Here is a 27,068-nt window from a genome sequence, read left to right on the forward strand (position 1 = left end):
CAGAGCTCCAGCCTCGTTCAGCACCAGCGGGTCCACACCGGGGAGAAGGCCTACCAGTGCGGCGAGCGCGGCCGCGCCTGCAGGGCCCTGTCGGGCTGCTTCTGGCACCAGCGCGTCCTCACCCGGGAGAACCCTTTCCGCTGACTGGGACCGCAGGGGTCCACCGGGGCCTGTGCCGCGCCAAGCCGACCTTCCACTAGAGGGCGCTGTGGACGCCATGGATGCCTGCCGCGCGCTGCTGGGGGCGCGGGGAGAGCAGCACGCGGACCATCGCTGAAGGTGGCCCCTGCACCCCAGTTAAGATGCCGGCGCTCGCCCCCTCGCCCGCACGCTCCCCCAGCCCTCGCCGCCCCAGGGCCGCCCAGGGAAACAAGTGCGAACAGAGTCCCGGTCGCGGGCGGGACAGAAGGTCGACGCGAGGCGGCCACGCCCTTTCTCTTCCTGGGAGACCTAGCGGCTTTGCTGCTGACAGACACGAAGGGAAATGTAGGGCCTGAGCGCCCCGTGGTCCCCCTAATGGTAGCCCTGGCCGAGGCCTACAGGAGAGCTCAGGCACTAGGGAAGATGGTGTACAGCTGTCAGGCGACCAACGGACTTGCATGTTAAGGGTTATTTTAAAAATAGGATTAATATGCCCAAAAGACATGTACGAACGAACACATGTCCTGAACGAAATATTTGCGGGCTTGTACTACGGGTACTTATCCCCGACCCGAAACAGTCTTGTCCCTTTCAAAAAAATGCACGGGGTTAACCGACACTTGGCAGCGAGCACTTTGCGCTCCGAGGCCAGGGCACGCGCGGGGGCGCCGCAAGGGGCGGGGCGCCGCAAGGGGCGGGGCGCCGCAAGGGGCGGGGCGCCGCAAGGGGCGGGGCGCCGCAAGGGGCGGGGCGCCGCAAGGGGCGGGGCGCCGCAAGGGGCGGGGCGCCGCAAGGGGCGGGGCGCCGCAAGGGGCGGGGCGCCGCAAGGGGCGGGGCGCCGCAAGGGGCGGGGCGCCGCAAGGGGCGGGGCGCCGCAAGGGGCGGGGCGCCGCAAGGGGCGGGGCGCCGCAAGGGGCGGGGCGCCGCAAGGGGCGGGGCGCCGCAAGGGGCGGGGCGCCGCAAGGGGCGGGGCGCCGCAAGGGGCGGGGCGCCGCAAGGGGCGGGGCGCCGCAAGGGGCGGGGCGCCGCAAGGGGCGGGGCGCCGCAAGGGGCGGGGCGCCGCAAGGGGCGGGGCGCCGCAAGGGGCGGGGCGCCGCAAGGGGCGGGGCGCCGCAAGGGGCGGGGCGCCGCAAGGGGCGGGGCGCCGCAAGGGGCGGGGCGCCGCAAGGGGCGGGGCGCCGCAAGGGGCGGGGCGCCGCAAGGGGCGGGGCGCCGCAAGGGGCGGGGCGCCGCAAGGGGCGGGGCGCCGCAAGGGGCGGGGCGCCGCAAGGGGCGGGGCGCCGCAAGGGGCGGGGCGCCGCAAGGGGCGGGGCGCCGCAAGGGGCGGGGCGCCGCAAGGGGCGGGGCGCCGCAAGGGGCGGGGCGCCGCAAGGGGCGGGGCGCCGCAAGGGGCGGGGCGCCGCAAGGGGCGGGGCGCCGCAAGGGGCGGGGCGCCGCAAGGGGCGGGGCGCCGCAAGGGGCGGGGCGCCGCAAGGGGCGGGGCGCCGCAAGGGGCGGGGCGCCGCAAGGGGCGGGGCGCCGCAAGGGGCGGGGCGCCGCAAGGGGCGGGGCGCCGCAAGGGGCGGGGCGCCGCAAGGGGCGGGGCGCCGCAAGGGGCGGGGCGCCGCAAGGGGCGGGGCGCCGCAAGGGGCGGGGCGCCGCAAGGGGCGGGGCGCCGCAAGGGGCGGGGCGCCGCAAGGGGCGGGGCGCCGCAAGGGGGCGCCTGACCCTGGGAGAGCAGGAGCAGAAGACCATTCAAGAGTTTGGAGCTTCGAGCTTAGTTGAGACTAGTGGGTGTTTTCTCTGGTTGTGGTGCCGTGAGAAGAGGCTAGAGCACAGGCCCGGACATGGATAACGTTCGTGGGAAGTGGCCGCAGTGGCTCTCCGGATGCCTGCGCTCAGGTGAGTCCCCTCGACTGCCTCGTGGCTTGTGGGAGCGAATGTTCAGGAGCGGAAGTCGGGCTGGCGTTTTCGGAGTGTTGCTTTTGCTAAGAGTAGCCCTCACGATACTGGAGGTTTTCCCTTGTGATGCGTCGGCAAGCTTATTTCTAGTTTTTGGATCATTTTTTTTTTAATATTTATTTATTTATTTACTTATTTGGCTGCGCCATGTCTTAGTTGCAGCACACGGGATCTTAGTTGCCTCGTGGGGGATCTTTTTGTTTCTGCACGGGAGATCTTTAGTTGCGGCTTTCCGGCTCTTAGTTGCGGCATGCAGGATCTAGTTCCCTGACCAAAGATCGAACCTAGGCCCCCTGCACTGGAAGTGCGCAGTCTTAACGACTGGACTACCTGGGAAGTCCCTAGATCATCTTTTTAAGATGTTTTAATTTTTATGTGTGCTTTATGATTTTTATAATTTGTTACAAATAAATGCAGTGCGTGGTGGGCATGTACTCAGCGTTTACTGATGCCTCTGCAGTGAAAAGCCTCAACACATAGGGTGGGCTGGCAGGAGACTGGTGCGGGGAGCCCCGTTTGGGCGGGATTGCGGGAGAGGCTCCAGAGGGGCCCCGGGGATGGCGGGGAGTCCAGAGTTGGGAAGGTTGCGGCTTGCAGGTTGCAGGTACTGAGGAAGCTCAGGGCTACTCCGGCATCAGCTCTTGCATTCTGAAGCTGGTTTTGGTCCCAAAGAGAAAACTGTTTAGGCTGTTGGTGGGGGTCCAGACTACCTGGTTCCTCCCCTCCTGGCCCTGCTGCTGCCACCCAGCCGCCCGCTGGAAGGCCTGTCCACTGTGCTCGGCCCTTCATCTCTCCCCAGCTGCTCAGGGCAGTAAAAGGGAACTGGGAAGACCCAGCGGGCTTCGTCCACCTTTCTGTCCTGCACCCGCAGCGACCAGCAGCAGCATTCCAGTGGCACCTGTTTTGTTGGCCCTGGATGGAGGAAGACGGGCAGAGCAGAGCCGCTGACCAGTGGTGAACAGGGAACTGGCTTCCAGCGGGGAGATTCAGTGCCCATCTGTCAGCACAGCGCAGTCAGGCTTGACTGAATGAGGTGTGGTGATTGCCTTCTCCATGTCCCAGCTCCTTCCTCTGGAAACACAGCCTCTCTGGGGGTTAATATCAGAAGAGGAGATGAACACAGTGCAGGGCTGTTCAAGGAGAGTGTGGCTGGGAGCAGGCAGACTGAGTGGTATCTGCACCGTCCCCCTGGGGCTGTTAGTGGAGGGACAGACCACATGCGCGCTTGGGGCCTCAGGCCAGCTTGAGTTCAGCCCTCCGCACCTCGTGCCGGCCCAGCCCTGGCACCACTGAAGCCTGTCCGGCCCTCTGGGCACCGGCCAGGGCCTGGTCCTGGAAGCTGAGTGGTCCCACTACCCATGAACAAAGCAAGCGACAGAAGCCCCTCGGCACTGGCTCGGGCAGCGCGCAGGATTAAGGAGCTGCTTCAGGACCCCCAGGAATCTGGATTTTCTAGGCTGTCAGAGAGGTCTCTGGCCCCTCCCTGCCTCTCATCTCTGCAGGCCCCATGTGGCCTCGGGCTCCAACCGCTGACTGGCCTTCCCCAGGTCTGACACCATCTCAGCCCGGGCTGCAGAGTACAGCGCCCTCTCTCGCCCCAGCTCCTGGAGAAGCGGGTGGTGGGGGTTCCAGAGTGACCTAGGGGAAGAGAGGGAGAGGAGCATTCCCAGAAGGAAGGGGTCCCGAGCAGAAGCAAGCCACAGGCCCCCAGATGCACCCCTGAACCTTTCGGAAAAGAAAAGCCAGTGTGTGTCCCATGAGGAAGCCGTCGTCGTAGCCTCTGAACAAGAAAGCTCCCTCCGGGCACCTGGTTGTAGAAGCGACACGTGCGTGATAGGAAACTGGGACACGTGGGAACATCTGGAGAAAAAAACCTTTCGCCACCTGCGTCCTGGGGTGTGGTTGTCGGCCTCATCTGCACCATCGGAAAACAAACTCAGTATGCAATTTATGATCTGCTTTGGGGCTTAAAAACAAAACAGGCTTCTCCGTGTTTTCCAAGATCATCAATGACTGCTGTTTGTCAAGATTCCACTTTTTGAGAAAACTTTTGGCAAAGCCCGTTTTCCCTATTGTATAAACAGAATATGTCATAGAAAATTTGGGAAATGGGGAAAAGTAGAAAGAAATCACACTAGTTCACACCACAGGGCAGAAATGTACCTTTTAGTTTTTTTATATCTATACAGATTTCTTCCCCGAATCTTTTTAGAATGGATTGCATCCATTATGTCTCTTGGTACCGTAACCCTTTAGTGTGTATTTCCTATATTCAACGACATTCTCTTACAAAACCACAGTGCAGGTACCAAACCCAGGTAATTGGACATTGATACAATGCTCAGCAAAGCAAGCCTTCTCGTTGTGCTCGTGGCATTTTCCCTCCAACCCAGCATCCATTCTGGGATCCTAGCCTGCCTGTGGTCACTGTGTCTCCTGAGGAATCTATAGTGTGGAGCAGTTCCTCAGCCTTTCTTTTCTCCCGAGATGATTTATTCCTTGCAAGGGGAAAATGGTGCCCACATGGTCAAAAAACCAGAGGACACTGACCGTGTGATCAAAATGGTCACTAGCCAGTGAAGAGCCCGTGGACACCATGTCCCTCCACGTGACGCCCAGAGGACACGTGGTTGCAGGATTCCAGCTGGAGAGGTGCGACCTGTGTCCAGTGATGCGGAAAGGGAAGGGAATGGGCAAAGCTCAGAGGGAGGCGAGAACGAGCCTGGCGTGTTCAGGGAGCGGTGACTGGTTTCACAGTTGGGGGGAGCTGGAGGAAGAGGTGACACTGGACAGGTGGGTGGAAGCTGATGGAGGTAAGGTCTGCTGCCATCCGGGCACTGGGCCACCATCAAAGGCCCAGCCCAGCTGTGAGGGTGCCAGTCTGCACCCGTGCTTCTGTCTGGGCTAAGAACCCGGGGTGGGTGCCAGAGCAGCGACTTCCGTAGAAGGAGACTCTTGCGGAGGGACATTGTCAGGGAGCAGGGAGTCATTTCAAGGGCTCTCTGGGCTGTGGGGTTTCTGGAAGCAGGTTAGAATGAGGTGGCTGAGGAGAGACCACAGGAGTCATCTACAGGAAAGTGCCCAGAGCACGGAGAGACAACTCAGCGATGGGCTGGGGACAGGACATTCGTCGCCTAAGCCCCACGACACGTGTTTAAGGCAGACGCTGTGAAGGTTCCTCAGCCGGGATTAAACACAAGAGTACCCACTCTGCAGAGGACCCCAAGGCCACCGTTCCTGTGGGAAGCCTGCAGCCCCACGTCACGTGTGGAGCCCAGAGAACTCCCGACCTTGGGAACTGAATCCTGCCCACCGCCACGTGAGACCCCAGGGGAGACCCCAGTCGTGGCCAACACCTTGCCTGCAGCCTAGGAGAGACCCCAGCCCAGGACCGGCCAGGCTGTGCCCGGACTCGTGCAACACAAGGAAGCCGTGAGATCATAAACGCATGATGCTTCAAGCCCTTAAGTGTGTGGTCACTGAAAACCAGCGGTGAGGGAAACCCGGAGAATGTGGCGCAGCGGCCCGACGCGCGGGAGGAAGGGGATTTCTGCGCTGCCCCCGGCTTAGGAGGGGGATCCACCTGCGGAGGACCAGCCGCTGTGAGGCTCTGGCGCCCAGGCCGGGCAGGCTCGGGGCGCCCTCCCCTCCCCCCTTTCTCCACGGGCGCTGACTTCATGCGTCCGTGCATTCGCTTATTCCGCAGTCAGCAAGGTCACCTAACCCGGCTTACTCCCCGGACCACAGGCCTGGACCTGGTGGAGGCCACGCGGCCCGGGGCGGGGGTCCGGGAGGCGTCCCAGAGGTGCGGGAAGTGAAGCCCTGCAGGGGCGGGAGCGGTCGGTGTGAAGGTGGCCGGACAGCAACCGAGGGTCTTGCATGCGAAGCTAGGAAATCCGCGCATAGCTCGCGAAGGCAGGCCCACCCCCACCCCCACCCCCACCCCGCGGCCTCCAGGGCAGCTGAGTGCTGGTCCTCCGGCGCCCTAGAACGTCACCGGAAGTGCCCGAGCCGCCCGGGAGAGGGAGGCGGCGCTTCCGGCGGGCGGCGGGGGCTCCGGGTAAGTGGTGGCGGACCGGGGCTTGGGCAGGGGTTGGCAGACGATGGGCCGCGCCCGCGAGGGAAGTAGAAATATGGGCGCAAGGACGGGCCGTCCCTACGGGGCATGGGGCCCTTATCTGTCCTGGGCTCTCCCTGCGAAAGGGCTCACATCCGGGAGGAGAGCGGAAGCGAGGGGCGGCCCTACTCCCGCCGTGTGACGGCCCCGGGGACAGCCTTCCCCGCCCATTGTGACGACCGGTGTGAAGGCCCCGGGACAGCCTCAGACAGTTCCCTGAAGTGAAATCACAGTTTAATTTTAAGGCCTTTGTAAATCATCGAATTATCCGCCGTCCAGTGCACTTTTTCTTCTTCCAGCGGTGTATGAAGGTGCCTGTTTCCCCTAATTGTCTGTATGCTCATAAGATGCCACTGTTTTTAAGCCTTATTGTTTTTTTTTAATATTTACTTATTTTAGGCTGCGTCGGGTCTCAGTTGTGGCTTGGGGGAACTTCCGCTGAGGCACGCGGTTCCCTCGTTGTGGCACCTGGGCTTTTCTAGTTGCGGGCGCATGGGCTCCGGAGTGCATGGCTCCGTACTTGTGGCGCTCGGGCTTAGCTGCTCCGTGGCATGTGGGATCTTAGTTCCCCGATCAGGGATGGAACCCGTGTCCCCTGCACTGGAAGGCGGTTCCTTGACAACTGGACCACCAGGGAGGTCCCAGCTACTTGTTTATTTTTTTCTGCTGGTTACCTGTCCATAACTTTAACTAGTTTTTTCGTGCTTTTTCATGTATATATAGTGGGTTTTTAGATATTGAGGATATGAATCTTTGTGTTGCAAATATCCCTCCGTTTTTTTTTTTTTCCTTTTGTTTTTGACAGTAAATATCCTTGTGTAGTTAGATCTGTCACACTTTACCTTTGGTGGCAAGCTTAGCAAAAGCGTTCCTCAATCCAGAATTGCGCCATTCAGATCGTTACTTTTTTGGTTTCATATGTTTATATTCAGATCTTTTGTTATTATCAAGAAAAAATATAAATGCATAGAAATTTTTCCACACATCCGAGGACTGACTAACGGTGCTCGTTGGTTCCTGGTGGAGCTGAGACCACAGTGGGCAGGTAACAGGTGCTGCCACATCTATCTCTGCTCCTGATCTGCTGGGGGGCGGGGGTGGGGGAGCCAGCATGGCCTAGACAGTTCCCAGAGGGTGTCCCGTGGAACACTAGTTTCTGGGATGTTTGCTTATTCAGACCTTGGTTTATAGTGAGGTGGCTCCTTCAGGGCCCTCTGGGCAGGCTCTGAGCCTCCCTTCTCTGAAGGCACTCTGACCTCACCCCCACCCTTCCTTTCTCTTTCTCCCAGGCAGGTGTCCTACTACTGGTGTTTCTGCGGCAAGCAGCAAGCAGAGCCCCAGCCTGAGTCCACAGAACGCCCCAGAGAGGCGACCCTGATGGACACGTGCACAGGTGAGGGAGGCAGGCAGGCCCAGAGGGCCATCCTGGGGTCAGGGACGTGGGGACAGCTTAGGAATCGGGGCTCCCAAGTCCATCTGCCTGGCTGCTACTAACCATCACAGCTTCTAACCATCACAGCTCCCCACCTCCATGCCTGCTGTGCTCCCTCAGCCCCTCCCTCCTTTGTTCTCCTGGACACACTCTATACCCTGCTCTCTCTTTCTCTGGTTCCCCCCACCTGGAGATCTCTGAGAACAAGAATTTTATTTTTTAAATTATAGTTGACTTACCGTGTTGTGTTACTTTCAAGTGTACAGCAAAGTGATTCAGTTATATGTACATGTTCTTTTTCGTGTTCTTTTCCATTATAGGTTATTACAAGATAATGAATATAGTTCCATGTGCTGTACAGTAGGATCTTGTTTACCTGTTTTATATATAGCAGTGTGTAGCTGCTGATCCCAAACCCCTAATTTATGCCTCCCTCCGCTCCCTTTCCCCTTTGGTAAACATGTTTGTTTTCTGTGTGTCTTTCTGTTTTGTAAATAAGTTCATTTGTATCATTTTTTTAAATTTACTTTTATTTATTTATTTATTTATTTTTGCGGTACGTGGACCTGTCGCTGTTGTGGCTTCTCCCGTTGCGGAGCACAGGCTCCGGACGCGCAGGCTCAGCGGCCATGGCTCACGGGCCCAGCCGCTCCGCGGCATGTGGGATCTTCCCGGACCGGGGTACGAACCCATGTCCCCTGCATCGGCAGGCGGACTCTCGACCACTGCACCACCAAGGAAGCCCCATATTTTTATTTATTTTATTTTAAAAATTATTTTGGCTGCATTGGGTCTTCGTTGCTGCGCGCAGGCTTTGCTCTGGTTGCGGCAAGCAGGGGCTACTCTTTTTTTTTTTTTGCGGTACGCGGGCCTCTCGCTGTTGTGGCCTCTCCCATTGCGGAGCACAGGCTCCGGACGCGCAGGCTCAGCGGCCATGGCTCACGGGCCCAGCCGCTCCGCGGCATGTGGGATCCTCCCGGACCGGGGCACGAACCCGTGTCCCCTGCATCGGCAGGCGGACTCTCAACCACTGCGTCACCAGGGAAGAGGGGCTACTCTTCGTTGCAGCGCGCGGGCTTCTCATTGCAGTGGCTTCTCTTTGTTTTGGAGCACGGGCTCCAGGCACGCAGGCTTCAATAGTTGTGGCACTTGGGCTCAGTAGTTGTGGCTCGTGGGCTCTAGAGTGCAGGCTCAGTAGTTGTGGCACACGGGCTTAGTTGCTCTGCGGCATGTGTGATCTTCCCAGACCAGGGGCTCGAACCCGTGTCCCCTGCATTGGCAGGCAGATTCTTAACCACTGTGCCAGCCGGGAAGCCCCTGTATCATTTTTTTAGATTCCACATATAAGTGATATTATGTGATATTTGTCTTTGTCTGACTGACTTCACTTAATATGATAATCTGTTGCTGCATGTTGCTGCAAACGGCATTATTTCATTCTTTTTATGGCTGAGTAGTATTCCATTATATATATATGTACCATATCTATTCATCTATTGATGGACATTTAGGGTGCTTCCGTGTCTTGGCTATTGTGAATAGTGCTGCTGTGAACACTGGGGTGCATGTATCCTTTCGAATTAGAGTTTTTTCTGGATGTATGCCCAGGAGTGGGATTGCTGGGTCATATGGTAATTCTATTTTTAGTTTTTTAAGGAACCTCCATACTGTTCTCCATAGTGGCTGCACCAATTTACATCCCCACAAACAGTGTAGGAGGGTTCCCTTTTCTCCACACCCTCTCCAGCATTTATTATTTGCAGACTTTTTGATGATGGTCATTTTGACCAGTGTGAGGTGGTACCTCATTGTAGTTTTGATTTGCATTTCTCTAATAACTAGCAATGTTGAGCATCTTTTCATGTGCCTGTTGGCCATCTGTATGTCTTTGGGAAAATGTCTGTTAGGTCTTCTGCCCATTTTTTTGATTGAGTTGTTTTTTTGTTATTGAGTTGGATAAGCTGTTTGTATATTTTGAAAATTAAGCCCTTGTCAGTCGCAATGTTTGCGAATATTTTCTCCCATTCCATAAGTTGTCTTTTTGTTTTGTTTATGGTTTCCTTTGATGTGCAAAAGCTTTTAAGTTTGATTAGGTCCCATTTATTTTTGCTTTTATTTCTTTTGCTTTTGGAGACTGACCTAAGAAAATATTGCTACAATTTATGTCAGAGAAGGTTTTGCCTATGTTCTGTTCTAGGAGTTTTATGTGTCCTGTCTTATGTTTAAGTCTTTAAGCCATTTTGAGTTTATTTTTGTGTGTAGTGTGAGGGAGTGTTCTAACTTCATTGACTTCCATGTGGCTCTCCAGCTTTCTCAGCACCACTTGGCTGAAGGGACTGTCTTTTCACCATTGTATTCTTGCCTCCTTTGTCTAAGATTAATTGACCATAGGTGTGTGTGTTTATTTCTGGGCTCTCTGTTCTGTTCCATTGATCCATATGTCTGTTTTTGTGCAAATACCATGCTGGGTTTTTGTGGGGTTTTTTTGAATTTTATGTATTTTTTGATACAGCAGGTTATTAGTTATCCATTTTATACACATCAGTGTATACATGTCAATTCCAATCTCCCAATTCATCCCACAACCCTCCCCGCACCCCCACCACCGCTTTCCCCCCTTGGGTCCATACGTTTGTTCTCTACATCTGTGTCTCTATTTCTGCCCTGCAAACCGGTTCATCTGTACCATTTTTCTAGGTTCCACATACATGCGTTAATATACGATATTTGTTTTTCTTTTTCTGACTTACTTCACTCTGTATGACAGTCTCTAGATCCATCCACATCTCTACAAATGACCCAATTTCGCTCCTTTTTATGGCTGAGTAATATTCCATTGTATATATGGGCCACATCTTCTTTATCCATTTGTCTGTCGATGGGCACTTAGGTTGCTTCCATGACCTGGTTATTGTAAGTAGTGCTGCAGTGAACATTGGGGTGCATGTGTCTTTTTGAATTATGGTTTTCTCAGGGTATATGCCCAGTAGTGGGACTGCTGGGTCATATGGTAGTTCTATTTTTAGTTTTTAAGGAACCTCCATACTGTTCTCCATAGTGGCTATATCAATTTATATTCCCACCAACAGTGCAAGAGCGTTCCCTTTTCTCCACACCCTCTCCAGCATTTATTGTTTCTAGATTTTTTGATGATGGCCATTCTGACTGGTGTGAGGGGATACCTCATTGTAGTTTTGATTTGCATTTCTCTAATAATTAGTGATGTTGAGCAGCTTTTCATGTGCTTCTTGGCCATCTGTATGTCTTCTTTAGAGAAATGTCTATTTAGGTTTTCTGCCCATTTTTGGATTGGGTTGTTTGTTTTTTTAATATTGAGCTGCATGAGCTGTTTATGTATTTTGGAGATTAATCCTTTGTCCGTTGATTCATTTGCAAATATTTTGAGAGTTGTCTTTTCGTCTTGTTTGTAGTTTCCTTTGCTTTGCAAAATCTTTTAAGTTTCATTAGGTCCCATCTGTTTATCTCTGTTTTTATTTCCATTACTCTAGGAGGTGGATCGAAAAAGATCTTGCTGTGATTTATGTCAAAGAGTGTTCTTCCTGTGTCTTCCTCTAAGAGTTTTATAGCGTCTGGTCTTACGTTTAGGTCTCTAATCCATTTTTAGTTTATTTTCGTGTATGGTGTTAGGGAGTGTTCTGATTTCATTATTTTACATGTAACTGTCCAGTTTTCCCAGCACCACTTATTGAAGAGGCTTTTTCTCCATTGTATACCCTTGCCTCCTTTGTCATAGATTAGTTGACCATAGGTGCGTGGGTTTATCTCTGGGCTTTCTATCCTGTTCCATTGATCTATATTTCTGTTTCTGTGCCAGTACCGTATTGTCCCTTGATTATTGTAGATTTGTAGTAGAGTCTGATTCCTCCAGCTTCGATTTTTTCCCTCAAGACTGCTTTGGCTATTCGGGGTCTTTTGTGTCTCCATACAAATTTTAGGATTTTTTGTTCTGGTTCTGTAAAAAATGCCATTGGTGATTTGATAGGGATTGCATTCCATCTGTAGTTTGCTTTGGGTAGTATAGTCATTTTCACAGTATTGATTCTTCCAATCCAAGAACATGGTATATCTCTCCATCTGTTTGTATGATCTTTAATTTCTTTCATCAGTGTCTTATAGTTTTCTGCACACAGGTCTTTTGTCTCCCTAGGTAGGTACCGCGCTATTCTGATTACTGTAGCTTTGTAGTATTGTCTGAAGTCAGGGAGGGTTATGCCTCCAGCTTTGAGGAACAAGAGTATTAATTCTTGGCTTTGTCTCACCAGGGCCCAGCAGTGTCAACTGGCCTAGGCTCAGGGTTGGTGACCAGGAAGTGTGTGGTGGATGACAATCTGGCTGGCCTCCCGCCCACTGGCCACCTCCCTCTCGGGCTCCAGGCCCCTCTGTTCTGAAGATTTCAGGCCACATTTGGGGGAGGGCTCATATTCAGTTGCCTGTTGTTGCTGTTGTTGAATTGTCACATGACCTGTGCTAACAACCAGGCCATCTTCCCTTGGCAAAGACACATGCCATTTCAAGCTTTTCCCCATCATACTCTACCCTAAGGTTCTGGTTCAGCAGTGGGAGCCTGGGGAGAACATGACCGTGGCTCCCCAAACACGCCTGGAACTGCTCTCCCAGGAAGTCACAGAACCCCCGTGTCGGGTGGTTCAGCCACCGTGTCCCTGCACCTCATCCCTCGGGGTGTGAGTTGGGGATGACCCAGAGGTGCAGCCATGGAGCCACCCTTCAGGCCCAGTACTTCCAGGCCACTGTCTCCCTCCCTTGTCTGACCCTACTCCTGACCAGATCTGGCCCAGACAGCACTCTTCAGTCTCACCATTTGGGGCTAGATTTTAGCAAGTGCCACCATACAGTGTGTGGAGGAAAAAACAGGTTACCAAAAACATCCCATTCAGAAAAGGAATAAAGAGAAAGCACCCTGTCTGGGTTGCTGGCCTGAGCATATAGTATGAGATGTACGGCCTGAAGGGAGGTGAGGCTGAGGGCTGGGCCCCAGTGTCAGAGTGGTGACCAGCATCTGTGCCAGGGGACTGAGCTTCTTGGTTAGGACGTCTGGCAGCCCAGGTTCTGCCTTCTGGGCACACTCCTGGGCACTTGGGCTGGAGGTGCCTCTGTTGGGGGCAGCCTCCCTGGCTTTTCCCCACTAGGTGCCAGGAGTGCCCCTTGCCCACTGTGACACCGGAAGTGTTTTCAAACATGGCCACACGTGCCTGCTCTGCTGCCAACCACTTCTCTCTGCATTCCAGGCCATGAGGCTGTACCAGGGTGTCACCAGAGCCTGGGGGTCTGTCTCCCCCAACTCGTGAGACCAGGCAGACTGAGGTTAGAGGCTTGGGCCTTTTCTGGAGTCACAGGGAAGCCTGCTGATTAGCTCTCTCCCAGTCCCTTGTCCATTCCTGCGACCACAGGTGTTAGAAGTCGGGGAGGAGAGCTGGGCAGGAGGAGGACAGGCGGGATAACGGGTTTCTGCTGCCCAGTGGCGTCTTACTGTTCCCTATCATCACGTGGCTCTCCCGTGCCATCCATGTGTCGTCAGCAGAGTTCTAAGTTGTGCGTCTCTCCCCCTTTTCCAGCTTTCCTAGCACAGGCACCGAGTGGCGGCCCGGCTTCCTGCTACGCTGCTTTGGTGGCTGAGCAAGGGGCTCAGAGCCCAGGGCTGATGCTACGACAGGCAACCTTAGAAGAAGGGGGGCGCCGTGGACAGGCTGTGCCAGGACTGTTACGGGGGCCTCCCCGGACACTGCGGTTTCCAGACCCTTGTGGGAATGAGGAAGCTAGAGAGAGGCCCAAAGGTTCCCCTCGGAGACCAGTTGTTTATGAGGAAACTGGAGGGCAGAATGGCCATGAGGACAGTGTGTCCGGGTCAGAGGTCACCCTGAATGCAGCCTCCACAGCCGATAGGAGAGGCCACTGGAAAGGACGGCCTTACCGATGCAGCACCTGCGACAGGAGCTTCAAATGCTATTCAGATGTGGTGAAACACCAGAGCATTCACTCTGGGGAGAAACCCTACGAGTGCAGCGACTGTGGGAAGGCCTTCATCCACAGCTCCCACGTCGTCAGGCACCAGCGCATTCACAACGGGGAGAGGCCTTACGTTTGTAAGGAGTGTGGGAAGGCCTTCAGCCAGAGCTTCAACCTCATCAGACACCAGAGAATCCACACGGGAGAGAAGCCCTACGAATGTGCTGAGTGTGGCAGGTCCTTCAGTCAGAGGTCAGATGCCATTAAGCACCAGAGAATTCACACTGGCGAGCGGCTGTATGAGTGCAGCGAGTGCGGGAAAACCTTCATCCATAGCTCAAACGTCGTCCGGCACCAGAGAATTCACCACGGAGAGAATCCTTACGAATGCAAAGAGTGTGGGAAAGCCTTCAGCCAGAGCTCCAACCTCATTCAGCACCAGCGGGTCCACACTGGGGAGAAGCCCTACGCCTGCCAGGAGTGTGGGCGCGCCTTCAGCCGCAGCTCCTTCCTCAGTGAGCACCGGCGCATCCACACCGGGGAGAAGCCCTACGAGTGCGGTGAGTGTGGCCGCGCCTTCAGGGCCCTGTCGGGCTTCTTCCGGCACCAGAGGATCCACACTGGGGAGAAGCCTTTCCACTGTGCCAGGTGTGGCAGGGCCTTCCGCCTGAGCTTTCATCTTATCCAGCACCAGCGAGTTCACGGCACGGAGTGAGCCTGTTGGGGGGTGAACATGGAGTGGAAAATTGAGTAAAGAAGATTGGAGTGTGGGTACAACACCCTTCACTTTTTGCCCACTCCCCCAGCTTTGTGTACTTTGCCCCACATGAAGAGGATAAAACTGTCTTGCTGGTCTCCAAGCCTGCCCGTGGAGGCCTGCAGTTTGTCTGCCGCCGCCTTGCCAGGAGCACTGGAAAGGAAAGAGGAGCCTTGGGGAAGGAGACGTGATGGCAACGTGTGCCTCGGAAGTTAATTTATTTCATTTTCACAGCACTGGGTTTTTTCCTGAAGTATAATTTACATATAGTGGAACACATAAATCTTAAGTGTTTGGTTTTATGAGTTTCAACAGTACAATGTGCTTTGACCTTTACAACCACCACACTCTGAAGATGTAGACTATTTCCATCACCCCAGAAAGTCTCCTTATGCCCCTTCAAGTCAGCCCCTCATCCTGAGAGGCAACCAGTGATCTCGTTTCTGTCACTATAGTTTTGCTTGTTCTAGAACGTTATATAAATAGTGATATAATTTATACTCTTTTATGTCTTTTTCCCTTTGCTTAATGTTTTTTGAGGTTTATCCATGTATCAGTAGGTTTTGGGGGTTCTTTCGTGTTTTTTTTCAGTTTCATAGCTCTTTTGAAAAGTCAAGAATCACTTTCTACCCTGTATCAAAGCTATATGCTTATGTCTGTGTCTTTTATCAAAGTATGAGCCCCTGTAGCTAAAATTATTTTAGCACAGCCCCGGATACAGGATGTGCACTCCACAAAAAAATAAGTACGTGAAATATGCAGGGGAGTTTATGAAAGACAGGCATAGAGGAGAGACCATAGGCTTGGCCGCAAGGAGGAGGTACTGATTCACTTGTTTTCATGCCATTTCGGAGTATACAGAACTCTTCTCAGGCTTAGGAAGGTAGTATAAGATAAAACAAGTTTAAGATGTTTGTGCTTCCAACAGACATTTCCTAAGCACTTAGCTGTCCAGGCTCTACGCCACTGTTGTAGGAAACACAAAGCCACTGTGCTAGCTGCATTCAAGGACTGTAGGTAGAAGTCCAATAACAGAAGTATATAGAGGGAACTAGTGACACAGGAGGGCAGGAAACAAGACTGGGGCAAGGGGAAAACGGGGGTGAACACCCAGGGGAGGGGATTCCTGAGCAGATGGATTAAATGTGTACAAAGCAAAGGTAAGGGCACACTAGCAGACTGTGAAGAGCATGAGAAGTGTGCTTACCCATAGGACCTTCCAGTTCGTAGCTGGGAGATCAGACAAAAAGTGTATGTAAAACAGTAGTCTAGGTGAGCTCACTGCTCATGATCTGATATTTCATATCACAGTACGGTAGTGTTACAGATTCCTACAAATGCTATTTGCCAGATAGGAAGCGACAGGTGTCTTTGTTGGGGATGATACTCTGTACATGTCATAAAACGGCTGTAACAAATTGAGTGAGGTCATGTTATTGAAAGTTTACTGTAATGACTAAGACAAATCTGAGCAGTCACCTGGCCACAAGTCCTGGGGGGTCCAGCTGCAGGACCCAAATCCGTCCTAGTCAAGCTGTGGTTTGGTGCCACTTTGTGGGAACTGTCTGCTCTAGTTTAACTACTGACTGAATTATTTGGGTCCTGTAGCTGGCTGGGACTTCCAAAACAGTAGCTCGGTTCTAGGGCTCTTGTTGGCACCTTGTTTCATTTATGGTGTGAGCTTAGGCTACAGGGTTGCGCAGCCTGTAGGGGCAGAGTTGCCCACAGAGTGCATTCAGGCACCACAGCTATTGGGCCAAGGTAACGTGGAAAGCTAAGCCTGGAGCTCCCATGCTAAGCCAGGGCCCAGGTTTGTGCCTCGCAGGTAGCTCTTTGGAGGAAAATTTTTCCTACTTAGACCCTGTAGTGTCCCTGCTCATGAGATCAAAGCAGTGAGCTTACAGAAATCACCAAGTACACAGGAAGGTGAGTCTCATTGACTGGGGATCTACAAAGTCAACAAAGAACAGATATAAAACCACAAAAACTGCAGATACTGAAATTGCCAGATAATGCAGGCAAGAGAGTAGTTACACATGAAGTGTTTGAAAAACCAGACACCTTCCCGCTAAAATCTGGACAAGACAAGGATGCCCGCTGTCACCATTTCTGTTCAACATAGACAGTACTGGAAGTCCTCGCCCCAGCAGTCAGACAAGAAAAAGAAATAAAAGATCCAGATTACAAGGGAAGAGATAAAATTGTCATTATATGCAGATGACATGATACTGTATATAGAAAGCCCTAAAGGGTCCACACAAAAACTACTAGAACTCATAAATTCAGCAGGGTAGCAGAATACAATATCAACATACAGGAACCTGTTGCTTTACACTAACAATGACATATTGGAAAGGGAAAGTAAAAAAAAAAAAAAAAAATCCCTTTTAAGATCGCATCAAAAAAATAAACAAAAATACTTAGGAACACACCTGACCAAGGAGGTGAAAGACTCATATGCTGAGAACTATGAAACATTGATAAAGGAAACTGAAGATGATTTAAAATGGAAAGATAGGCTGTTGGGTTGGAAAAATTAATGTTGTTAAAATGGCCAGACTACCCAAAGCAATCTACAGATTCAATGTGATCCCCATCAAATCACCCATGACGTTTTTCACAGAACTAGAATAAGTAATCCTAAAATTTATACGGAACCATGAACGACCAGAATTGCCAAAGCAGTCCTGAGGAAAAAGAACAAAACAGGAGGCATAACCCTCCCAGACTTCAGACAATACTACAAAGCTACAGTAATCAAACAACATGGTATTGGCACAAAAACAGACATACGGATCACCAGAATAGAGAGCCCAGGAATAAACCCACACACTTACCATCAGTTAATCTTCGACAAGGGAGGCAGAAATATGCAATGTAGAAAAGACGGTCTCTTCAGCAAGTGGTGTTGGGAAAGTTGGACGGCTGCATGTAAATCAATGAAGTTAGAACACTCCCTCACACTATACACAAAAATAAACTCAAAATGGCTTAAAGACATATAAGACATGACAACATAAAACTCCTAGAAGAAAACACAGGCAAAACATTCTGACATAAATCATAGCAACGTTTTCTTAGGTCTCCCAAAGCAAAAGAAATAAAAGCAAAAATAAACAAATGGGACCTAATCAAATGTAAAAGCTTGAAAGGGCAGCAAAGGAAACCATAAACAAAACAAAAAGACAACCTATGGAATGGGAGAAAATATTTGCAAATGTTGTGACTGACAAGGGCTTAATTTCCAAAATATACAAACAGCTCGTCCAACTCAATTAACAGAAAAAATAAACAACTCAATCAAAAAATGGGCAGAAGACCTCAACAGACATTTCTCCAAAGAAGACACACAAATGGTCAACAGGCACATGAAAAGATGCTCAACGTCGCTAATTATATTAGAGAAATGCAAATCAAAACTACAATGAGGTAATACCTCACACTGGTCAGAATGACCATCATCAAAAAGTCTACAAATAATAAATACTGAAGAGGGTGTGGAGAAAAGGGAACCCTCCTACACTGTTGGTGGGCCTATAAATTGGCTTCCATACTGTGGAAAATAGTGTGGAAGTTCCTTTAAAAACTAAAAATAGAGTTACCATATGATCCAGAAATCCCACTCCTGGGCATATATCTGGAGAAAACTAATTCCAAAGGATACATGCATCCCAATGTTCATAACAGCACTATTCACAATAGCTAAGACATCGAAGCAACCTGAATGTCCATCAGCAGGTGAATGGATAAAGAAGATGTGGTATTAGGTTGGCCAAAAAGTTCATTCAGGTTCTTCCATACATCCAAATAAACTTTTTGGCCAAACGAATATATATATCTACGTGTACATATGCACACATACACAATGCAATATCACTCAGCCATAAAAGAGAATGAGATAATGCCATTTGCAGCAACATGGGTGAACCTAGAGATTATCATACTAAGTGAAGTAAGTCAGGAAGAGAAAGCCAAATACCATATGATATCACTTACATGTGGAATCTAAAAAAAAAAAAATAATACAAATGAACTTATTTACAAAACAGAAATAGACTCACAGACATAGAAAACAAACTTATGGTTACCGAAGTTGGGGAGTTAAATTAGGAGTTTGGGATTAACATACACACCACTATATATAAAATAAACAACAAGGTCCTACTGTGTAGCAGAGGGAACTGTATTCAATATCTTGTAATAAACTCTAATGAAAGATAATATGAAAAAACATATATGTGTGTGTGTGTATATATATATATATATATATATATATATAATGTAAATCACTTTGCTATACACCAGAAATAAACACAGCATTGTAAATCAACAATACTTCAATTTTAAAAAAAGAATAAAAAAGAAGACAAACACAGTGACAAGAAAGCAATAAGAGACTACCACTCATGAAAAGGCAGGCTTTTAAAGTAGAACTTTTAGAAATGAAAATTATAATCACTGAAATAGAATTCAATGGGTAGGTTAAGTAGCAGATTAGACACAGCTGAAGAAAGCACTAGTGTAGTGGAAGAAACATGCAGGGAGGCCCAGAATACCACAGGGACGAGGAGATGGGGAACATGAAGGAAATGTTCAAAGATCTGTAGAAGATAATAAGGTCTGACATAGATGTGACAAGAATCCCAGGAGGAGAGAGTGAAGGAGAGGAGATACAGCAAAACCCTACACTGACCCCCATGAGTATGCAGATCCTCTCCCACAGGCCATCCAGGCAGAGAAACAACAGCCAACCCCATCTGGTGAAGATGAGTGTCTGCATCCCCAGTTTTAACCTCAACCAGTCTCCCCGCAAAATCAGGCCAATGAAACAATCAATTAAAGGAGAGATTGTTGAAATTGTTATCTATGTCCTGGAAGTTCCAGCCATTCTCAAGACCCAGAATCAATATCTTCAGTGTTTAAGCCAGAGTGGACAACTGCCAACAAGTCGTGCCAACCTACAGCTGAGAGTGGAGGGCCTGACTGCTTGGATGGACTCCCGCAACTTCTGGTGGCCCCTGTGCCACAATCACAGTACTGTGACTCTGCAGTTTACACCCCACTCACGGTGTTCCAGCAAGGCGTCTCTGTATTTAATGAAAAACATAAATTCACAGATGCAGGAAGTATAATGATATGCAACAGCACAAATAAAAAGAAATCCACACCTGGACACAACACAATGAGAACACAGACCAGCAAGACGAAGACCTTGAGGAGCCAGAGAAAGACGCCATCACCAGCAATCACAGTCACGCCATCACCACCATCACAGTCACACTATCACACTGCTCAAGGCAACAGTAAGAGAAGACAGTGGATTCGTGTCTTCAGTGCGTTGAGAGAAAATACCTGTCCATCTAGAACTGCACGCCCAGCAAAATTATTTTTTATAGATAAGGCATTTATAAATAAGTAATTTATAAATAAGTAAATTAATATATAAAAGTTACATTAATATATAATACATAAATTATATAATATGTATTATATATGATTATATATTATATATAATTATATATTATATATAATATATATAATTATATGATATAAAATAATATAAAAGATATTAATATATAATATATAAAATATATATGGTTATATATATTATTATATATAATATGATATATATTATATATAATTATATGATATAAAAGATATTAATATATAAAAGTAAAGTAAAATATAAATAAGTAAAATCTGAGGCAGTTCTTCATTAAGCAATTTTCACTGAAAGGACTTCTAAAATTTGTACTACAAAAAGAAAATTATTTCAGGGCTTCCCTGGTGGCACAGTGGTTGAGAGTCCGCCTGCCGATGCAGGGGACACGGGTTCGTGCCCCAGTCTGGGAAGATCCCACATGCCACAGAGCGGCTGGGCCCATGGCCACTGAGCCTGTGTGTCCAGAGCCTGTGTTCCGCAACGGGAGAGGCCACAACAGTGAGAGACCCGCATACCACAAAAAAAAAAGAAAAAGAAAATGATTTCAGAATGACAGCCTTCGATACAAGATGGAATTGGAGCAAAGAAGAAGATCGATGTGAGTGTAAACCCACACTGTGTGTGAGGACGTCCACTGGGCCCTGCACGGGTACAGAAGGGACTTTCTAAGATCCTCCTTTGTTGGGAAGGGCTGTAACACACTTTAATTTTAGACTTTAAATATGCATAGCATACTTTAAGCTTAATTACTAAATATAAACGGTGTATATGTTTCTAGTCCAATAGAAAAAAATGCAATAATTTAAAATGAACAAAAACTTACTATATCAACTAAAAAATAAATAGGAAAAGAAAAATCTGAAAAAAACTAATCAGAGTAAGATGGTAGAAATCACCCAAATAGGTTCCTAATCACGGTAAACCTAACTAGATGCAATGTCCAGTTAAAACAGTAAGGTTGGCAGGAGGAGCCTGTAACTAAGAACCACAGTACCTGTGAAGATAAAAGTAGGCAGAGGCAGGAGTCCACCAAGGGGCCAAGGGGCCTCCGGAGGTGAGACGCCCGCCAGTTTGCTGTGCGAAGTTCTGGGAAGGCTCCGTGACTGGAGACGGCGGGTCTGCAGGGTCCTCACCAGAGAACAGGAACCATCTCAGAGAAACACCAAAGTCCTGCCATAAAGACCAACCTCAGTGGCAACCACATTCAGCTGCTCCAGAGGCAGCAAGGCTCCCCTGGGTTCAGAACGCCCCCACCCCGTCCCCATGGATGGAAGGCCAGCACCAGACAGCTGAGGAGGTTCTCGATGCGCATGCGAGGTCAAACCAGAAGAGGAGCTTTTTACAAACTCAGAGGAAACAGAGATAGTGCAAGAAACGTAGAAAAGGTGAGCGAGATGGTAGGTAGTAACTTCAACGAGATCAAGAAGGAACTGTGTCCACTAAAAGAGAACAGAATAGGGGACTTACTTGGTGGTCCAGTGGTTAGGACTCCATGCTTCCACCGCAGGTGGCACAGGTTCAATTCCTGGTCGAGGAACTAAGATTCCGCATGCTGTGCACTGCAGGAAAAAAAAAAGAGAGAACAGAATAGTATTTTAAAAGGAACAATTCAAAATAAGGAAACAAATCTTAAAAACATGTGATAAGCAAAATTAAAAACATATTAGGGGGGACTTCCCCGGTGGTCCAGTGGTAAAGAATCTGCCTTCTAATGCAGGGGACGTGGGTTCGATCCCTGGTCGGGGAACTAAGATCCCACATGCTGCAAGGCAACTAAGCCTACACGCCACAACTACTGAGCTCATGCGCCTCAACTAGAGCCCATGTGCCACAAGCTACAGAGCCCACACACCCTGCAGCCTGTGCACCACAACCAGAGAAGAAAAAACCCACACGCCACAACTAGAGAGAAACCCGTGCACCACAACGAAGAGCCCGCACGCCACAATGAAAGATCCCACATGCCACAACCAAGACCCGACGCAGCCAAAAATACAACTTAAATAAATAAATAAATAAATCTAAAACACACACACACACACAAATTAGGGGACTTCCCTAGTGGCGCAGTGGTTAAGTCTCTGTGCTCCCAATGCAGGGGGCCCGGGTTCGGTCCCTGGTCAGGGAACGAGATCCCACACGCATGCTGCAACTAAGGAGCCCTCGAGCTGCAACTAAGATCGGGTGCAACCAAATAAAATAAATATTTTTTTAAAAATTAGTAAGACGGTTGAGAGGTAAAGTTGAGAAAATCTTTTTAAAAGAATAAAAAGACAAGGAGGTGGATGATAAGACAGAAAGATTAAGACTAACAGGCGTTCTAGGGGGAAGAAAAGGAAACAAAATGGTGAGAATGAAATTATCAGAGAAATAATCTTAACTTTACCCCAGAACTAAGAGACATGAATCACCAGAGCGAAAGCCCCTCCCAGTCCCTCCACAAACAACAAAGGAACATGATGCGGAGTCTCGACATGGAGAACACACGAGGATCAGTGACGCAGACCTCAGAGGCGGCAGGCCAGACGGCAGATCCCACGCAGCACTGGGCATCAGATCCCGGGGAACTTCCCAACAGCGCGTCCCCAGTCGGAAGACAACGGAACAATGCTTTGAAAGTTACAACTGAAAATAATTTGCAACCTGTAAGTTTACACGTATGGAGTCGTGAGTCCAGCGTGACAGTCGGATGACAGTATTTTCAGACATGCAAACTGAAATTTTTTCACTGCTGTTCATGAAACTTTTTTTTTCAGGAGGCCACAAAAAGAAGATCCCCTAACACACTAGGAGCTGGGAGACAGGGGTGGGTGGGGCCTGCAGGGAGTCCACTGCAGACAGTGGCGAGGGCCCAGAGAGCCCCAGGGAATGACAAGGATCTGCAGACTTGGGACCACTTAGTTTTCTACACTCCACGCTGTAGCCACGCTTACTTACTTTTCCTTCCACACGAAACATGCCCGCCCCTAAGGCACCCGGAAGTCCCATCCAAAGGCTCTTCTCTGGTGAGTTTCACCTGGTCTGGGTGTAGATGAGATGCCTCTTGAGCCAGAGACGTATAAACTACAAAGAAAAATTATCTGCCCCCCCAAACCTAGAATTTGAAAAGAGACACCTCCCAGCCCCTGCCCACCTCCAGCTCCAGGAGCCTGCAGGCAGACCACAGGCCTGGCTGCGGCAGGGATGTCCCTCCCACCCCACATCAGTGACGCTCCCATCCATCGTCAGCCACGCCCATATGTCCCTGGCCACTGAGTGCCACACACCCACCCGAGATCTTTCCCTGTGACTCCGAAACCAGCCCCTGAGGGCCTGTGCACCGCACCAGGTGGCCTGAGGGCACAGACACCCCAGCTCCTGCTGGCCTGGAACTCAGGACAGCCCCACGTGCTGCCAGCTGCTCTCTCGGGACACGTGGATTCCACCCACCCACCAGAGAGAGACAGGCTCAATGGGCACTCAGGGCCCCGCCGTCCCATCTGTTGAGGTAACAGGTGCAGCGTGTCTCGGGGTCCCTGCCCGGTGCTGGGGCAGAGTTTGGGAGTGGGGAGGCATAGGCCTCTATGGGACAGTCGGGCCCTCCCCAAGTCACGGCCTGGGACCAGGCACGCTGCCACACCAGCTCCCAGCCAGGCCAGGGGACACCTGATGGGGGAAGGGACACTTGAAAGCACCCGGCCGGGCATCAGCCACCTTCTGTGTGATGACACTACTTTGTACAAAATTCCCCAATCCGCTTTAATGGTGAAAAAAAATAAGTTCCGACGAGGCACAGAGACGCTCATTTAGAATTCAAAGTCTTCGCCTGCCATGTCGAGAGCCCAGGCGAACTTCTCCCTCTGTGTCTCGTTGTAGATCTTCTCCACGGGCACCCCAAACCTCTTACACCTGCCAAGAGGAGACCGGGGTTCTTGGGAGGAGCGGGACAGAGGTCAGGACACCAGGCTACCCAACCTGCTCCTCCTGGGCACAGCACCCACAGCACGGCCACCAGCCCAGGGCAGCAGGGAGGAGGCCGTGTCCCCCAGTGCAGCCCAGCTGTCCTCCGAGCGGGGTGCTCAGGGGACGCTTACAGGGCACACAGGCGACCCAGTCACCCCACCCCCAGTGGGCAGGCTGGGCTCTCTGTGGCTGGTATGCGGCTTGGGGTCCCACCCCAGCCTTCCACTGCCCCACAGCTCTCGGGCAGAGAGGACCAGTGACCCAGGACTCAGCATTAAACACACCAGCCAGTCGGGTCCCATCACAGGAAGGACCTGTGCTGACCACAGGGCCCAGGGGACTGAACTGGGACCACTCAGGGGTCCAGTCCCCTCCTCGAGGCCACGAGTGGGCGCGGCGGCCTGGGTCCACGCACCAGGAGACACTGATCCGGGGGTCCAGGTAGTTGAGCTTGGACGTGCCCAGGGCCACCTGCTTGCTCTCCTCCTTGTCTGTGGCCTGCGTGCTCAGCCTCCCGAGCTGCTCCTGCAGTCTCTCCAGCAGCCGTCCCCTCTTCTCCAGGAAGCTGGAGAGAAGGAGGGGCACAAGCCCCCGTGCTGGTACCCCCCAGCCCCACTCAGGCCAGGCGAGCCCAGTGACGGGGGAGCCCCCGGAGGCTGGAACCCCCTGGGCACGAAGCAGGCACCATCCACCCAGACCTGACCTCACAGGAAGCGCCCGAAGGCCACAAGCAAACAAAGGGGGCAAAGGACAGAATCGGATACGAAAGCCTTTCCACACCTGTGAAAGATGCTCAGTCCTGACCCTACTGCCTTAGAGAAAAGCGGATTCATCAAGGCAGGAGCCTCCTTTCACCCTCCACACGCCCTTCCCGAGACGCCAGACAGGGCACCCTGCAGAGGACACGGGACAGGCACAGCCACGACATCCACGTGCACGTGAACTTCGACCCCAGTCCTTGTTCCGGGAGCTCCGGCTCCGAACCCACCTGGACACGTGTGGAAGGACCGCGGGTGGAGGAAACGCCGCTCTCAGAGGCTGAGCGGCCCCGACAGACACTACGGCGGAGCGTGTGAGGCCGGGTCTCTCCCCAGGCTGTGCACAAGGGTGGGCCGCAGCCACAGGCACCGCTCTGCAGTGGCCACCAGGGCACCAACCGAACGCCAGGGCGCCAGCGGCAAACGGCAGGCGGCTGCTGGTGCCACCAAGAGCGGAGGGGCGGGGGGCGCACGCGAGTCCTCCCGGAAGGCACAGGAGGCTCCCCTTCCCAGCAGCTGCCTCTGAGCACGAATGCCCTTCGGTCTAATGGCCGGACTGTCTCACACACTCACCCCACGACTAAGAAGCACCTGCCTGCACCTGAGGAATCTTTCATGCTTTCACAGCCACAGCAGCTGCGAATAAAAGGGGCACCCCGCTAGAAACCAGGAAGATGACGGAAACCACAGACGACCGTGTCCTGGTGGGGCAGACCAGCTCCCGGGAGACATGCCACCAGTGCTGACGCGACGGGGAACACAGGCAAAGCGATCACTCAGCAATTTTAAAACTTCCCACAAAGAACAGCCCAAGCCCAGAGGCGTTCACTGGTGAATTCTACCAAACGGTTAAAGAAGAATTAACTCCAACTCTTCACAAACTTTCACAAAACAGAAGAGGAGAGACCGCTTCCCATGTCCCTCCAAGACCAGCGTCACCCTGACACTGAACCAAAGACGTCACTGGAAAGCCACACACCATTATCCAGTGTAAATACAGAAGCAAAAATCCTCGTCACGACAACAGCAAGCCTAATCCAGGACGCATAAAAGAGATTCTGCACCACGAGCGAACAGGATTTATCCCTGGGATGCAAGAACGTGACACCCGAAATCCAACTAGTGCAACACTGCATCGTCTCAACAGATACAGAAAAATCATCAGACAAAATCCAGCACCTTCCAGGAAAAAAACAAACCTCGACAAAAGCAACAGAAGGGCACGTCCTCACCTTGATAAAAGCACCTAAGAAAACCCACAGCTGACGTCCTCCTCAGCAGTCGAGCTCGGCCCGTCAGGTGGCAACAAGACGAGGGGGCCACACACACCACCTGTCCTCAACCTGCGCTGGAGGTTCCAGCCAGAGCACCAGGCAGACGAAGAAGTAAAAGGCGTCCGGGCTGGAAAGGAAGACGCGAACTGTCTGCTTGAGGACGACGTGATCTCAAACCCGAAGGGATCCGCCAAGCAACTGCTAAGGCTAACAGGTGAGTTCAGTGGGGTGCAGGGTGTGAGGCCAGCCCACACGCATCAACTCTACTTCTGTGTGGTCTGCAGAGGACGAGTCAACACAGCAGGCCCGACCAACCCTGGAGAGAAAGGCCTGCCGACGAGGCTGGATGTCGGGAGGGCGCCCACCTCCCTAACCAGTAAGGAGAGAGAGGCTCACGGAGCCCGAAGCTGTGTACCGACAGTACAGGTCGCTGAACTGCTTTCCTCCAGAGTCTGGAAGGTCGGGATGTGCCAGGCAGAGGGTGCCCACGGGACCTTTCACTGTACGAAGTCACAGCCGTGACCGTGCAGGGTCCTGTGAGTCCTACGGAATCACTGAACCTACAGGTGGTCTGGGGAGTCAGCGGGAAAGTGGGACTCGCTGGCACTCTGACCCGTGAAACACGGCACGAGCTCTGTTCTGGAAAGGAAGGACGAAGGGCTGGGGCAGGACACGCCCTTGGCCCCTGAGTGGCCCAGAGTCTCACCCAGTGTGCAACAGCAGGAGAGCTGCTGCCTGCTGTGAGAAGGCGAGCCTGGAGATGACAGGTCCAACCCCAGCTGACTGGGCTCAGATCCTCAGGCTGCTTTTGACCACCACGGCTGAAGTGAGGGGTGAAAATACAGCCCAGGTGATGCCTGGGCTTCTGTTCTCCAGGTGGGAGAAAGGACCCAAAGATTCCCAAAACTGAGCTCTGGATCGGCCAAAACTGTTAGAAGTTTACACGGCTCTCCCCTCCAAGCAGAAAAGCCTGGAACAAAGTTTTAGAAAAGACTGCTGCTCTCCCCTCTCCCTCCCCAACCCCCATTCCAGCTAGGATCTTCCCAGGCAGCTGTAACATTAAAACCCTGTAAAGGTTTACCTGCTAGGGATTTGAAAAAATTAGCAGTAAGAAAAAGCAGGACAGGGACTTCCCTGGTGGTCCAGTGCGTAAGACTCTGTGCTCCCAATTGCAGGGGGCCCGGTTCCATCCCTGGTCAGGGAACTAGATCCCGCATGCGTGCCGCAACTAAGAGTCTGCGTGCCGCAGTGAAGATCCCGCGTACCACAACTAAGACC

At 51.6% G+C, this 27,068-nt stretch overlaps 1 protein-coding gene across 2 annotated transcripts; it reads left to right on the top strand.

Moving 5' to 3' along the window:
• Positions 1-1,849: 1,849 nt before the first annotated feature.
• Positions 1,850-15,939, top strand: ZNF696 (zinc finger protein 696). Of its 2 annotated transcripts, XM_059995409.1 has the most exons (4): positions 6,174-6,510; positions 7,132-7,244; positions 7,489-7,592; positions 13,226-15,939. In XM_059995409.1, the coding sequence occupies exons 3-4, from the start codon at positions 7,577-7,579 to the stop codon at positions 14,329-14,331; spliced, it is 1,122 nt and encodes a 373-aa protein (XP_059851392.1). In that variant the 5' UTR covers positions 6,174-6,510; positions 7,132-7,244; positions 7,489-7,576; the 3' UTR covers positions 14,332-15,939. The 2 variants fall into 2 exon arrangements, with proteins under 2 accessions (XP_059851391.1, XP_059851392.1); XM_059995408.1 differs by lacking the exons at positions 6,174-6,510; positions 7,132-7,244 and adding an exon at positions 1,850-2,022.
• The last annotated feature ends 11,129 nt before the right edge of the window (positions 15,940-27,068 follow it).

The sequence above is a fragment of the Delphinus delphis genome, chromosome 17 (genome assembly GCF_949987515.2).
Source record: "Delphinus delphis chromosome 17, mDelDel1.2, whole genome shotgun sequence".
Classification (NCBI taxonomy): domain Eukaryota; kingdom Metazoa; phylum Chordata; class Mammalia; order Artiodactyla; family Delphinidae; genus Delphinus; species Delphinus delphis.